The sequence below is a fragment of the Melospiza georgiana genome, chromosome 28 (assembly GCF_028018845.1).
Source record: "Melospiza georgiana isolate bMelGeo1 chromosome 28, bMelGeo1.pri, whole genome shotgun sequence".
In the NCBI taxonomy this organism is placed as follows: domain Eukaryota; kingdom Metazoa; phylum Chordata; class Aves; order Passeriformes; family Passerellidae; genus Melospiza; species Melospiza georgiana.
The window spans coordinates 4,169,925-4,183,711 of NC_080457.1; the positions used below are offsets into that span (position 1 = coordinate 4,169,925).

Below are 13,787 nucleotides of genomic sequence, written 5' to 3' on the forward strand. Positions count from 1 at the left end.
TCTGGAACCAACTAAATTTTCCAGGATGGATTCCCCTTCCCCAGCAGGCAGCACATCCCTGCCAGGGGCAACCAGACCATGACACAGTTACAGACCCTGCTGAGAGCAGCCTCAACACTCAGTGGAGTCCCCAAATACAGAATTTCAGCAAATCCAGCCAGCCCCAGGCCAGGGGAGCCTGAGCTCTGCTGGAACCAGGCCCTGGTGACACTGAGGTGCCTCTGTCACCCACCAGCTGCTCAGGACCCTTGTACACCTTTATCCTTGTGTTTGGGGTCTTGGGAATTCCTCCACAATTCCCCACGTTTGTGCACAAAAAAGTAACATCACTGGTGACTGGAATTGCTTCCAGTTCACCCAGAGTGACGTGGGATCAGGAATGCATCTGGGATTACATCAAACAAGATTATCCCCCTGTAACTTCCAAAGCCTCATGTCCCAGTAAGAAAAGGGGCTGGGGAGCAGTGGAAGGACAGCTTCAGGAGTGGGTTTCCCTTCAAGAGAAGGGCTAGGGACTCTGAGAGTGATGGAAGGACATCCCCAGGCATGAATCTGACTTTTCAAGTGGGGCTGGGGGCTCAGGGAGTGATGGAATGGCAACCCCAGGAGAGGGTTCCCTTTGAGGGAAGGGGCTGGGGGCTCTGGGATCAATAGAAAGGGCAGCCCTAGGAGTGGGTTTCCCTTGGAGGGAAGGGGTTGGGGGCTCTGGGAGTGATGGAAGGACATCCCCAGGCATGAATCTGACTTTGAAAGTGGGGCTGGGGGTTCAGGGAGTGATGGAATGGCAACCCCAGGAGAGGGTTCCCTTTGAGGGAAGGGGCTAGGGGCTCTGAGGGCAGTGGAAAAGCAGTCCCAGGAGAGGATCTCCCTTCAAGGAGAAGGGTTGGGGGCTCTGGGAGTGATGGAAGCACACCCCCAGGCATGAATCTGACTTTGCAAGTGGAGCTGGGGGCTCAAGGGTAGCCCCAGGAGTGGGTGTCCCTTGGAGGAAAGGGTTGGGGCGCTGGGATCAATAGAAAGGGCAGCCCCAGGAGTGGGTGTCCCTGGAAGGAAGGGGGCTCAGGGGCACTGGGTGTGCCCTGGAGGGAAGGGGCAGCCCCAAGGGCAGTGGGTGTCCCCTGGAGGGCTCCCTGCCCAGGCACACATTCCCTGAGCCTGCCCAGCCCTGCTGGGGATGCCGAGGTGCCTCCCTCCCTCCCTCCCCGCAGGCCGATTGTTGGAAGCAGCAGGGAGGCACATGTGAAACCTCTCTGGGGCTGGGCAGAGCCTGCAGGCCCCGTGTGACTGTGCATGTAGATGAAGCAGCCCCGGCCCTGGGAGCTGCTGCTGCTCAGTTCTCAGGGAAGGCTTTTTCTGCTGCTTGGCTCCCTGCTGAGCCAGCCCTTTTCAGCCTTTCCATCCCCCAGTCCCTGCTCCTGCACAACTTGATTGAATTAAAGACCCAGGAGAACGTGGGTTTATTTTCTCCTCTTCAAGGCACTGCAGAAAAGATTTTTAATTGGTTTAAAAAAAAAAAGATGCTGAACAAAATGCAATGGTTTTCAGCCCTCTTGAAGCAGCAGTAACAGATAGCACTATTTAACACTGCTGAGTGGAACCACAAGCAGGAGCTGTGACTGGCAATTTAAAGCAAGCTCAGAGTGGTTTCTGGTTTATTTAAAGCCTAAAGTGTTTACCCTCAAAAGAAAACCAGAACCTGCAAGTGTTTGCCCTTCCCACACCACGTTCCAATAATGCAGCCTGGGAGGAAGAGTGGAGCCTGGGAGGCAGCTTCAATTCAACAGAGACACGCACCTCGATGCATAATTAATAACATTTCATCCCAGAAATGCTTCTCTTCCACACAGAGCCTGCAGTGATGGCAGGGAGCTGCCTGCACATCAAGAATATCCCTGCAAGTGACGTGTGACACCCCAGCGAATTCATAATCTGGGCCACAGCAGTGGTGACAGGACAAGGGGGAACAGCAGGGACAGATGGATATCGGAAGGAAATTCTTCCATTCTCTGCAATGGAACTCCCAGAGAAGCCCTGGATGCCTGGAAGTGCAGGGGTGGAATGAGATGGGCTGTAAGATCCCCCTCAATCCAAAGATTCTTTAAAATCAGCTCAGAATTTCAGGTGCCCCCACAAGTGAAGCAAAGGGTAAAAGGCATTGTCCCCTCAAGAATTCCTCTCAGCACATCATTTTTACATGGAATGATGCTGAACCATGATCCCAATCCCACAGAAACCCAAAGTGCTTTGTCCCCATGCAGGTCAGTGCCACTGATGCACTTAGAGCCTGTATCTGCATCCCAAATTCCAGTAACCCCTGATATCAGCCATTCCCTCCAAAAAAAAAAAACTGCTCCTCAAGAAAACTTGTAATCTCAGAGGGGATTTGGAAGGTGTTGATCAACCCTCAGGATTATTTCCTGAGGGTCAGGTCTTGATTAACCCTCAGGATTATTTCCATCATGGGTTCCTTACTTGAGTTCAAAACGCCCAAAGATTCTTTGTGTCCAGATCCAGCATTTTTACAGTAAAGTGTCACAGCAGAAAAAGCTTTTCCTGCACAACTCAATTTCTTACACACAGCTGTGGGTTTTTAAATGCCCAAGATCCCCACATGCCATGGCTATGCCAGGCAATTCACTACAAACACACCAGGAAGAGCCAGAATTGCCAGAGCAGGGCAGCCCAAAGTCCTGATTCCCACAAAGCCAACAATGGACACTTAAAAAAGAAAAAAAAAAAGCAAAAAAACTCCACATGATCAATCAACCAGTGACATTTCCTCAGCAAACTCACTCCTCTCTACCCTCCAACAATTTATGGCTTAAGTCACCATAATATTGGCTGTCAAGGCAGAGTCTCCCAGCCCCCAGGGCATTTCAAACCCTGCTGAGCACAAATCTCTGCAACAAGTGCAAACTTGGCAAACATCTGTGAGCTGCAGCCTGTGTGAGCCCCAGGTGCCACCCAAAGGGCAGGAAACTGAAAAAGCTGCCCTCAGCCAGCTCCTCTGTGATGATTTTCTGGGATTTGTTCCTGTTCCAGAATCCCAGGGTCATCCCACAGCTCAGGGTTCATGTGCTGATGATGCAGTCCCATTTTCAGAAAAATTCACTTTTTCCATCCCTAATTTCTACAGCAGCCATGGTGAAGGCAATGTGCCACGTGTTCAGCCCACAGAAAATCAGCATTCAAGCCAACCAAACTCCCAAAAATCAGGCAGAACATGGGAGTAAACCACCAAAGAAGAAGGAACAGCTTGAGATCATTTGGTGTCAGATTCACAACCAGGGCACTTCCAGCCCAGCTCTTCCATCACCAGAGATCACACACAGGCACAGCCTTAGGCCTGGATTAATCCTGTCCATTTTTAGGCAAAATGCCTCAATTTGGAGCCTGGGATCCCTCTGTGCTGACAGAGGGACAGAACACAGGTGTGGTCCTGCCCTTCTGCCTTCTAGAAAAGGGATGAGCCCAGAGCTGAGCCCTCTGCTGCAGGTGTTACCTGACTGAAGGATGCTCTCATGCAGACAGCAGCAGCACACATCCATGCAATGCAATGGGCAAATGGACAATTTAATACTTTAAGTTCATTTGAAATCAAATTCTGTTTTCCTCACTGATTTTTGGGAACAGCAGGTCAGAAATTACAGGAGATGAGGGGACCAGGAATGGCTGTGCTGCTGCAAGCATGAGATAAAATTTGGATGCTGTTGTGTTACAGGCTTCACATGGCCTAGAAACTGAGAAAATCTTTGTTCTCCCAGGCTGACACTCACACAGGCCTGTGGCATTACAATTTAGTTCAAAGTGCTGGATTTGAAAGGTCTTTTCACCAAACTCTCTAATGAAAACAACACACACACACTCCTGTGCCAGGATATTAAACATGACAAAAAAACTGACTTCACCCACACTGAGCTTCTGTGCTTTTTCCTGACACCAACTTTCAAGGTGTTCTTGTTAGGATGTTATTTATTCATGCAGATCTCTGACACACAGAGCAGAAAGGCAGTGAAGGACAGGAAAATGGCAAACAAGAAAGGAGCTGCAGAACCCTCAGCACTTGTGATGCTCCTAAATCTCATCAAGCCACAAAGTGCAAACAGACAGGATCAGCACGAGAGACAAGATCTTAAGCTCCCCTCAATCACTGTAATTAACACCTGATCATTTCGTTAAGAGCAAATTAAACCCCTGACAAGCACAATCACAGATTACACAGAACTTGATCTATAAATAGGGAGGGAGCACATGGCTGAGCCAGGGCTGGCACAATTCAGCTTTACATGGTGAAGGTTAAACTCCTTTCCTTAGTCAGTATTTTTAGGACTAAGAGCAGAAGATCCAGCCCCCAGTAATCAGATATTTCAAGCTGAATCCCTTGTGGTTATCCTAGAAATGTCCAAGTGAATGAGGAGCAGCAGGCTGGGATTAAAGTGGCTGATTCAGACAAAGCATTAACAGCACTGGCAGCTCTGAGGCAGCCACAGAGCTCCCACTGCCCATTCCTGCAGGGACAGGGACAGGGACAGAGACAGCTCCCAGTGTCCATCCCTGCAGGATCAGCTCCCACTGCCCATTCCTGCAGAACAGGGACAGGGACAGCTCCCACTGTCCCATCCCCGCCTTACCTGAGGTGGGGCTTTCTTCAGCAGCACCAGAAGGGCTTGCAAAACCAGGTTGGAAAATCGAGGTCCAATTGGGACATAATCTGAAAGGAAAAAATTCATTTTAATATCCATATTTAATCCATTTCACTGTAGCAAAAACAGTTCGATGCTCCTGCAATAAATGGTTCCAGATAATTTCCAGTTTGCAATGTTTCAATATTGCAAATGCATCAATATTTCTGCAGCAGCCAGCACAGCTCTCCCTCCTCCTGACTCACCTAAAAGTCGCTCAATGTCGTCCACAACAACACAGCTGAGCTGGGACTTGTAGGCATCATCAAAGATCTGAAAAACAGTGAAATATCTCAGGGTTAAACCTCAGCCACAGGACTGGGACAGCCACAGCTGGGCCTGCTGATGTGGGTTCAGCTGAACACAGCAGCACTGAGAGGAATAATCTGAGAATGAAACAGGTGGGGAATGAGGGATCAGGCTCCCTGCAGACAGTAAAACACTGCCATCTCCACAAATTTGGTTTATTTATTCATTTACTGCCCTGAGGCTCACTGTAATCCAGGGAGAAACCAGCACCATTCCTGTGTTTTAGGAGCTGGGGCAACACTGATAATGTGACACACACACACAGAACCTGCCCAGCTGTGACACAGCTGTGAAGCTTTTCTCCTCAGGCTGTTGGGCACTGTGCAGAGCAGCCCTGCAGAGAGAAGGGACTGACCCAGGGCTGGATCTCAGCCCCAGAACAGCCCTGCAGGGAGAAGGGACTGACCCAGGGCTGGATCTCAGCCCCAGAACAGCCCTGCAGGGAGAAGGGACTGACCCAGGGCTGGATCTCAGCCCACTCACCCTTCCTGGAGCAGCTCTGGGTGTGAGCAGGAGGCAGCACTAAGGACAGCAGGTTTGCCTCCAGCAAACCCTGATTCCAGTGAATCCAAAGGCTCCTTTTGGAATCCAAGTCACAAACTGGATCTCCACTGCTTCTCCTAAGAACTTTACTTCCCTTACAAACTCTACAGCTCTGCACCAATGTGATCAGAGTAACGTTCAGTTCACGTTCAGTACCCGGCAATGAAAATGTTAAACTCATTCACATTCCCTGGGTGCCCAGGTTGTTAAACCTCGTGTTTCAATAAAAACCCCACCTCAGAGCAGGTCCCAGTCCCACTCAGGCAGGATCTGCCCTCCCCAGGTGCAGCCCTAAGCCCTTCCTGGCTCCCCATGCACAGGCAGAGCTCCAGCCCTGGTCACCCCAGATCTGTTCTGCTGCAGTTTGCCAGGATCTCACACCAGAATTGAGAATTGAGACACTCAGTGCCACAAAAACATTGGGACAGGAGTCTGGTGTGACAGGACAGGAAGGAATGTGTTAGGTGAGATATTGGGAATTAGATATTCTTCCCTGTGAGGGTGAGGGGACCTGGCACAGCTGGGGCTGCCCCTGGATGCCTGGCAGTGCCCAAGGCCAGGTTGGACAGGGATTGGAGCCACCTGGGACAGTGGAAGGTGTCCCTGCCATGGCAGGGGTGGCACTGGGTGGCCTCCCAACCCAATCCATTCTACAATTCTGTGATACATTCAACCTTATAAATAAATGTATATAAATGCAGGATTTCCAGACCTAGAAAGAGCAGAAAACCATCCCAAGGATAATTCACCTTTCCCTGCAGGAGAGAACCCAGAAGTGGGCTGTCACCAGGCACAGGGGGTGACACACACTTACCTTCTTCATGGCCTGGCACTTGGCTGTCTCAGAAAACCCAATCATCTTATCAGGAGAGCAGATCTTGATAAAGGGGAAGTTGGATTCCTCTGCTATTTTTGCTGCTAAAGCAGTCTTCCCACTGTGGGGGGGGCCTGCAGCAAAGGACAAACAAGGAATAAACAAGGGAGGAAACATCTCTGACAATGCTCAGTGTGAATGATACCAAGGGTATGTTTAGAATTCCATCCAGAGGCATCTGCAGTGTGAAATGAATGTTTTTCCTGCTTGCAGAAGGAACACATTAACTCCTGCTGCAACCCAACCTTCCACATGAAGGCAATTAATGGAACTGCTTGAGCATATGCAGAATGATTTGCCATGACACAAAATATGGCATTACACTTTCTGTAGGAGCAGCCATGGCACCAAAATGTGTTTAGGATAAATTTCTTGAGCTTTGTGCTACCTCAGTATGATTTCTGCTGGCACCTTGGCAAACAAGCCAGCAGCAGGCACACTGAATTTATTATTTTATTGTTATTTGGCTGAATTCAGGATAATTCAGAGACCAAAGGCACACCTGAATCCATGCAGCCAACATGAATCAGTTGGGAAGGATGGAAAAAATTGCTGGGCAGTAACACAAGGAATTACTCAGGGTTAACTCCAAAGCTACAGAGGTAATGCATCTTTTTGGACTTTGGGAAAGGAAAAAGGGAAGGGATAAATAACAAATACTATTCCAATATAACAAATTCTCCTCCAAAACCTCTAACACAGATACTGGAAGCAGTTTCCAATATCTGAAAACTCTCCTTAGGCAGTCTGGATAGAGGAAATCACCTTTAACTGACAGAAACAACCAAATGTGGCTGTTGGAGTTCAGCTAATTGCACTGATGAGCTCTCCAGTGACTTCAAAGAGAATTCAGACAACTGGCTCACCTAGAGACATCTCCACTGTAAACCAGCCAAATTCAGGTTACTCACTGGATACATTTGGGTTATTTAGTGGGTACTTTTTGGTTATTCACTGGGCACATTTTGGGTTATTTAGTTAGTACATTTTGGTTATTTAGATATAGTAGTGGGTACATTTGGGTTTTTCACTGGGTACTTTTTGGTTTTTTAGTGGGACATTTTGGTTATTCACTGTGTACATTTGGGTTTTTCACTGGGCACATTTTGTTTATTCACTGGGCACATTTTGGTTATTCACTGGGCACATTTTGTTTATTTAGTGGGTACATTTGGGTTATTCACTGGGTACATTTGGGTTGTTCACTGGGTACATTTGGGTTATTCACTGGGTGCATTTGGGTTATTCACTGGGTACATTTGGGTTATTCACTGGGTACATTTGGGTTATTCACTGGGTACATTTGGGTTATCTAGTGGGACATTTTGTTTATTCACTGGGTACATTTGGGTTCTTCACTGGGCACATTTTGGTTCTTACCAGGGCACATTTGGGTTATTTAGTGGGTACCTTTGAGTTATTCACTGGGTACATTTTGCTTATTCACTGGCCACATCCCCTTCTCCCTTGTTCCAATCAAAGGATCCCTTTAGCTGAGCACTTTTAACACCCAAACCAATTTCACCCAAGCAAACTCAAAGAGCCCAGCTCCATTTCTCCCCCAGGGTGTTTCCTGCAGGTTCAGGGTGTCAGAGGGGAGCAGAGCAGCCTGCAGAGGCATTCCCAGGTGGTTTTTTCCCCAGCTGTACCTTCCAGCAGCACGCTGACCAGGGGAGTGCGGTCGCTGTTCTTGGTCTGCTGCACCAGCAGCTCCCCATCATCCAGCACCCTCGTCACTGGGTCCCCCCACTTGATGATGCCATTCATGATGTAGCTGGCATAGTCCTCCTGGTTGGTTCCAAATGCCTGTAGAAGACAGGGAATACTTTTTTTACCACATACTTTTTCATCCCATTGAAAAAATCGTGAAATGATTAAACAAAAATGACCAGGAGGAAGGTTCTGAGAAGTGAGACAGTCACAGCCCCTGGTGACTCACAGCATTCCAACATTCAGAGGGCTGAACACGGGTGGAGACCAGGCATGTTCAGAACCATCTTTTCATAGGCCCTCACAAGCAGTTCCAGTCAGTGCAAGTTGCCAGTGGGTTCTGACTCCACACTGTGCAGAGACAATTCTCAGAAATGAGGTTTAAACCTCCTCCTACAGCCCAGGGTAGAGCTGTCATTGCAGCTCCAAGAATGGCCAGGTCAGTCCCCATCCCTGCCTCCACCTGTGTGAATTCTCTCTCCCAGAGGACACCCAAAATTCCCTGGCATCCTGTGCATTGACATCCTTCCAAATGCAGATCTCCACTGGTGACCTTTGTCTTTACACCTCCAGGAAATGAAGTGGCCAAAAAGTGGACAAGGAGAAGAAACCCCCAGCTGTCCTTTACCTGTTCTAGCTCTCTTTATGACTCTCTGGGCAGCAACAGAGAGCTCAGAGCTCTTCACATGCCAGCCCATGGGTCAGCACTGCTGTGTGATCCCAAAGGACGTGTCCCTCCCTCCCATCTGACTGCTCTGGTGGCTGCTCCTGCAGCCCCACAGTCCCCACTTACTGGTTTGATGTCATTCTCCAAGGATGCAAAGAAGTCTCCTCTGGTCACTCGCAGGCTCTCTGCCTTCTCCATGTCCACCTCCACTTTGTTGCTGGCCTAGAAAGGCAATAAAGGCCACACTGTGGGGTCAATAATAAAAATCTTCCTGTGAGGGCATTTGCTGGGTCCTCCTGGAGCCACTCAGGGCAGCTGTCCCACCCCACTGTGATATTTTCTGGAAAATTTCCTTGCCAGGATTTTTCTCCTGAGAAGCTGAAAAGCCTCAGAAAAGAAATGGAAACAATAATTATCTGATTGCTTGGAATGTGGTTTGGAGGTTGCTTCCCAACAGGTTCATCTTTGATTGGTCTCATGTAAATTGTTTTTGATTAATGAGCAATCCCAGTCCAGCTGTGTCAGACTCTGGTCAGTCACAAGATTTTAATTATTCATTCTTGTTTAGCCTTCTGATGTCTCCTTTCTCTTTCTTTAGTATAGTTTTAGTCTATCATTTTCATATAATATAATATAATTTCATACAATATAATTTTGTATAATTTCATATAATTTCACATAAAATAATATAATATATATAATATTGTATAATATAATATATAATATAAATTTTCATATCATTTCATGTAATATGATATTATATATGATATATACTATACTATAATATACTATACTATAATATAATATAATATAATATAATATAATATAATATAATATAATATAATATAAATCTAATTATATATATAATATAATTATATTTATAATAAGTGGGGTCAGTGCGGGACTGACCTCAGCCCAGTTCAAACTTCTAGAACTTACTGGGATTATACAGATACCCTTTGGAGCTTGGAACTAAGACAAATAAATTACATTTAGCCTTTAAAGACTTGTCTCAGACATTCCTCTCCAACAGGGACCTGTAAGAACAGAGTGCACCAGAGCATGGGAAGGAAAAATAACAATAAAAATAATGACATGGGGCTTGTCTAGAGGAGCTGCATTTGCAAGCACAGGACCCCAGCCTGGGCAATCCTGCTGTGCCAGAGCATGGCTGAAATGAGAATCCCTTCTCCCAAAAACACCACCAAGCACAAACACACAGCCAAACCAAAAACTGAGGGAATCTTTAGTACAGATAATCACTTTTCTGTTTTGCAGAGGGAGATGAAAGCACCTGAAACATTCAATAAATTCCTGAAGTTGTGTGTACACTTAAAACCAGGAGGGCTCTTACCTCCCCAGCCTTTAATGAGCTCATGCTTTAATTTTTCACACACACACTTTGAGAGATGATTTAAACTCTTGTTTAAATGATTCAGAAGACAATGCCCCTTCATTTTCCATTTGTGCTCTGGTTTCTCACAGGTGCTTCTGAAAACTAGGTCAGGCCTATGATGTATATTTTAAGTTTTCAGTACTTGCAGGAAAGAATAAAGTATTTTACTGCTTCATTTAGCTAAAAGCAATTTCAGAATAAAGAACATTACCCAAAATTACTATGTCAAAGTGTCTGAAAAGCAAAACAACACGAGGCCATTTCCCATGTGGAAAACACAGGCAGGCAGACATTGCTGAGATGTGGATCACAAAGCACCCCAGAGGAGGGGACTGCTCTTTCACATTTGCACATTGCCATCTCCCCTTTTCCCACATGATTTCTGGGCACAACAGGGAATAGATCAAACACCAACGCTCCCCAAACGCACCCTAAACTCCAGCACTGAGAAAACATCAGCTATAAGCAAAATTAATTATTTAAGGAAAATGTTTTGCCTGCAAAGGGAAGAATCCAGAAGTGCTGATTTTTTTTTTTTTTGAGGCAGAGCACAAGAAAATGAGAAAGTGATGATGTTTGTGGTTTTCTGCTGTATGAAACAATAACTTTTAACTTGTCAAGTATTGTGGTTATACAAGACTAATTAGCAGGAAGAGTAATTTTTCCTTTAGAAGGAGCACTCCCAGGAGACACAAATGTCTAAGCAGCAAATGATTTCTCACTTAAATGGAAGTGTGATTTGCTCTCCTCCCATTTGAGGCTGAGCAGATTCTTACAGTCCTTGTGCTGTGGGATTGATGTCCTGGGCTTTTCCTGCAGGAGCTGCCCCCTGTACTGGCCAGGGGAGCAGGGCTGAGCCTCAGGCTCCTTCCTCACCACCTCATCATCTCATATTTCAACACCACTGAATACTGAGCTTTGCCTGTGCCTTCCCAGCCCTGACATTTCATGGCCCTGCAGCCAGAGGGATGGGAGGGCAGGGAGGTGTTCCCTGAGAGCTGAGGGATTTGGGAAGGCTGCATGAACCAGAGGATGTGGGGTGATCACCATGCCAGCCCTTATCTGCAGTGGAAGGTTTTGTACAAAACCCTCTGAATCTGGATTTGGAGCAGAGGATTCCTTCCAAGGCTGCAACACTTCTCCACACAAAGCACATCTCCTCTGCCCTTCTGGTTCTTGCAGAGGAAACAGTGAGGAGCCATCCTCACTCCCTGATCCCAGCACACTCTCCATAACCCTTCTCCATCCTTTTCCAGGCTCAGGAATCCCAATTTAACCATTTCTCCAAAGAAAACCCTCCTGTACCTCTGACCCCTTGCTGCCATCCACACCCTGGTTCCAGCACAATCCAAGCACACCAGGGATTTTATCACAGCCCCACTTTTGCTCTTCACCTCTCCTGGTAAATTCTAACCTTGCTATTTTGCTGTTTCCACCGACAAGCACTGAGCTGGGATTTCCAGACCATTCCAGCTCCAAGAACTTGACCCCAGCTGATGGCCAGGTCAGTCCCCATCCCTTCACCTCTCTGAATTCTCTCTCCCACAGGACACCCAAAATTCACTGCCATCCTTCCAAATGCCCCCTGCACACCTCCACATTTGTCTTTATGTCCCCAAACCAGCTCTGAGGTTGTAACCTCCCCCTCCTCACAGAACATTTATCAACACATTGAGCTGCTCAGGCTCCAGCAGAGCCTCCCTAGAAATGGCTGTTCTAATTCCCACCTCACTTCCTGGGTCCAATGCACAAATTGTGCTCAAGACTTTCAGTTTTTGGCAAAACATCCTCAAAAACCACCCCTTCAAGCTGTGCAAGAGGCACCTGGAGGGCAGGAGGGGGAAGAGGGAATTGAGAATTAAAGAAAAGCACAGGGAAAAAGTGAATTTCATCTCCTAAGGTACACTGATAGGCTCCTTTCCATTTGGAGGTAAACATTCCATATTCCAAACAGAATTATTTTCCTTTTTTTGCCCCAGTAGAAGACTGACCTTGATGTGTCTGTTCATGGCAGTGGACTGAGCAGCTCGAACCAAACCTTCCAGCTCAGCACCACTGAAGTTTTTGGTCTCCACTGCCAGCTCTGCAATGTCCACATCCTCAGCCAGCAGCTGGTGCTCCCTCATCCTCACTGTGTGGATGTGCAGGATCTGGAATCGGCCCTTCTCATCTGGCAGGCCTGGGATGGGGGAAAAAAACCACAAAAATCCTGAGAACATCACTGCAAACCCCCTGACCCTCCCCTCAGTGTCGTCACTGTCACATTTTCTGATAAATCCCTTTACCAGGATTTCTTCTCCTGGGAAGCTGAGAAGCCTCAGGGAAAAATGAAAACAATATTATCTGATTGATTCTTCTGTGTTTTGCTGCTTTGGAATGTGGTTGGAGAGTGTTTATCCAACAGGTGCTTGTTTGATTGGTTTCGTGTGAATTGTTTTAATTTAATGACCAACCACAGCCCAGCTGTGTCAAAGCTCTGGAGACAGTCACAAATTTTTCATTGTTATCTTGTTAAGCCTTCTGTCTGTATCCTCTCTTTCTCTCCTTTAGTACAGTATAATATAATATAATATAATATAATATAATATAATATAATATAATATAATATAATATAATATAATATAATATAATATAATATAATATAATATAATATAATATAATATAATATAATATAATATAATATAATATAATATAATATCAGCCTTCTAAGAACATGGAGTCACATTCATCATTTCCTTCCCTCGTCTGGGGACCCCAGAAATCCCACACAGTGTCCCCTCCTTCCAAGGCCCCTTCTCACCATGAGCAGCTTCACTCACAACCTTCACCAAATTCTGATCTCAAATGCAAAGTCAGTGATTTGTTCTCATGAATCTAAGATGGTCTGAGCTTATTTTCTTAATAAAGCCTACATGATCAGATATTCCCTAATTTACCCTCACTGGGTGTGCACAAAGGTCCCTTTCTAGTTACTGACAGACAGCTGCTTTTCCAGTTGCTTTTCCAGTGCCAGATTAAATGGCAAACCAAGCTCTTGGCCAACTTTTAGTTCACCCTCTGTTCTGTCCTGTCCTTCCTGCAATTTCCACCCAGGAATGATCTGTACCATTATTTGCCTCCTTTCCTTCACACAAATATTCAGGGTCCTGCCTGCCCACCCTGCAGGGCAGAAATTCAGATCAGGTTTATCAGTAGGGAAGTCCAAAGTGGTGCTTTATTGGTCTGATTTAATTGATGTTCTGGAGGGAGCTGCAGGAATTTCAGCACCTGGGCCATGCTGGGGATTGCTCACATTAGGATCTGTATTTGCTTTGCTGCTCTGGGTCCATGGAGCTGAGGAAATGGGCTCTTACCAATCTCCATCTTCACCTCCAGCCTCCCTGGCCTCAGCAGGGCCTCATCAATCAGGTCAGGTCTGTTGGTCATCCCTGGAGTCAAAGATAAAACAAAACAGTTATCTGAGCTGCCTGAGTGGGTTTACAGCCCACAGAGGTAGGGAGACACTCAGAGAGTCCCAAGAAAACAGACAGAAGGCACTCCTCTTCTGGAATGCTCAGGGAGAGTCAGGGCAACAGGGATCAAACCTGTTCCTGTGGCTCTGTCTGC

At 46.6% G+C, this 13,787-nt stretch overlaps 1 protein-coding gene across 2 annotated transcripts in view; it reads right to left on the minus strand.

The window, feature by feature from the left end:
- NSF (N-ethylmaleimide sensitive factor, vesicle fusing ATPase) overlaps window positions 1-13,787 on the minus strand; it is a 72,351-nt gene that overhangs the window by 11,019 nt on the left and 47,545 nt on the right. For both annotated transcript variants that reach the window (XM_058041578.1, XM_058041579.1), the window contains exons 11-17: window positions 13,535-13,609; window positions 12,173-12,360; window positions 8,912-9,007; window positions 8,058-8,214; window positions 6,349-6,482; window positions 4,889-4,955; window positions 4,632-4,711 (exon numbers count right to left, since the gene is read on the minus strand). In XM_058041578.1, the coding sequence (XP_057897561.1) occupies window positions 4,632-4,711; window positions 4,889-4,955; window positions 6,349-6,482; window positions 8,058-8,214; window positions 8,912-9,007; window positions 12,173-12,360; window positions 13,535-13,609 (797 nt within the window). The remainder of the gene's footprint in view (window positions 1-4,631; window positions 4,712-4,888; window positions 4,956-6,348; window positions 6,483-8,057; window positions 8,215-8,911; window positions 9,008-12,172; window positions 12,361-13,534; window positions 13,610-13,787) is intronic.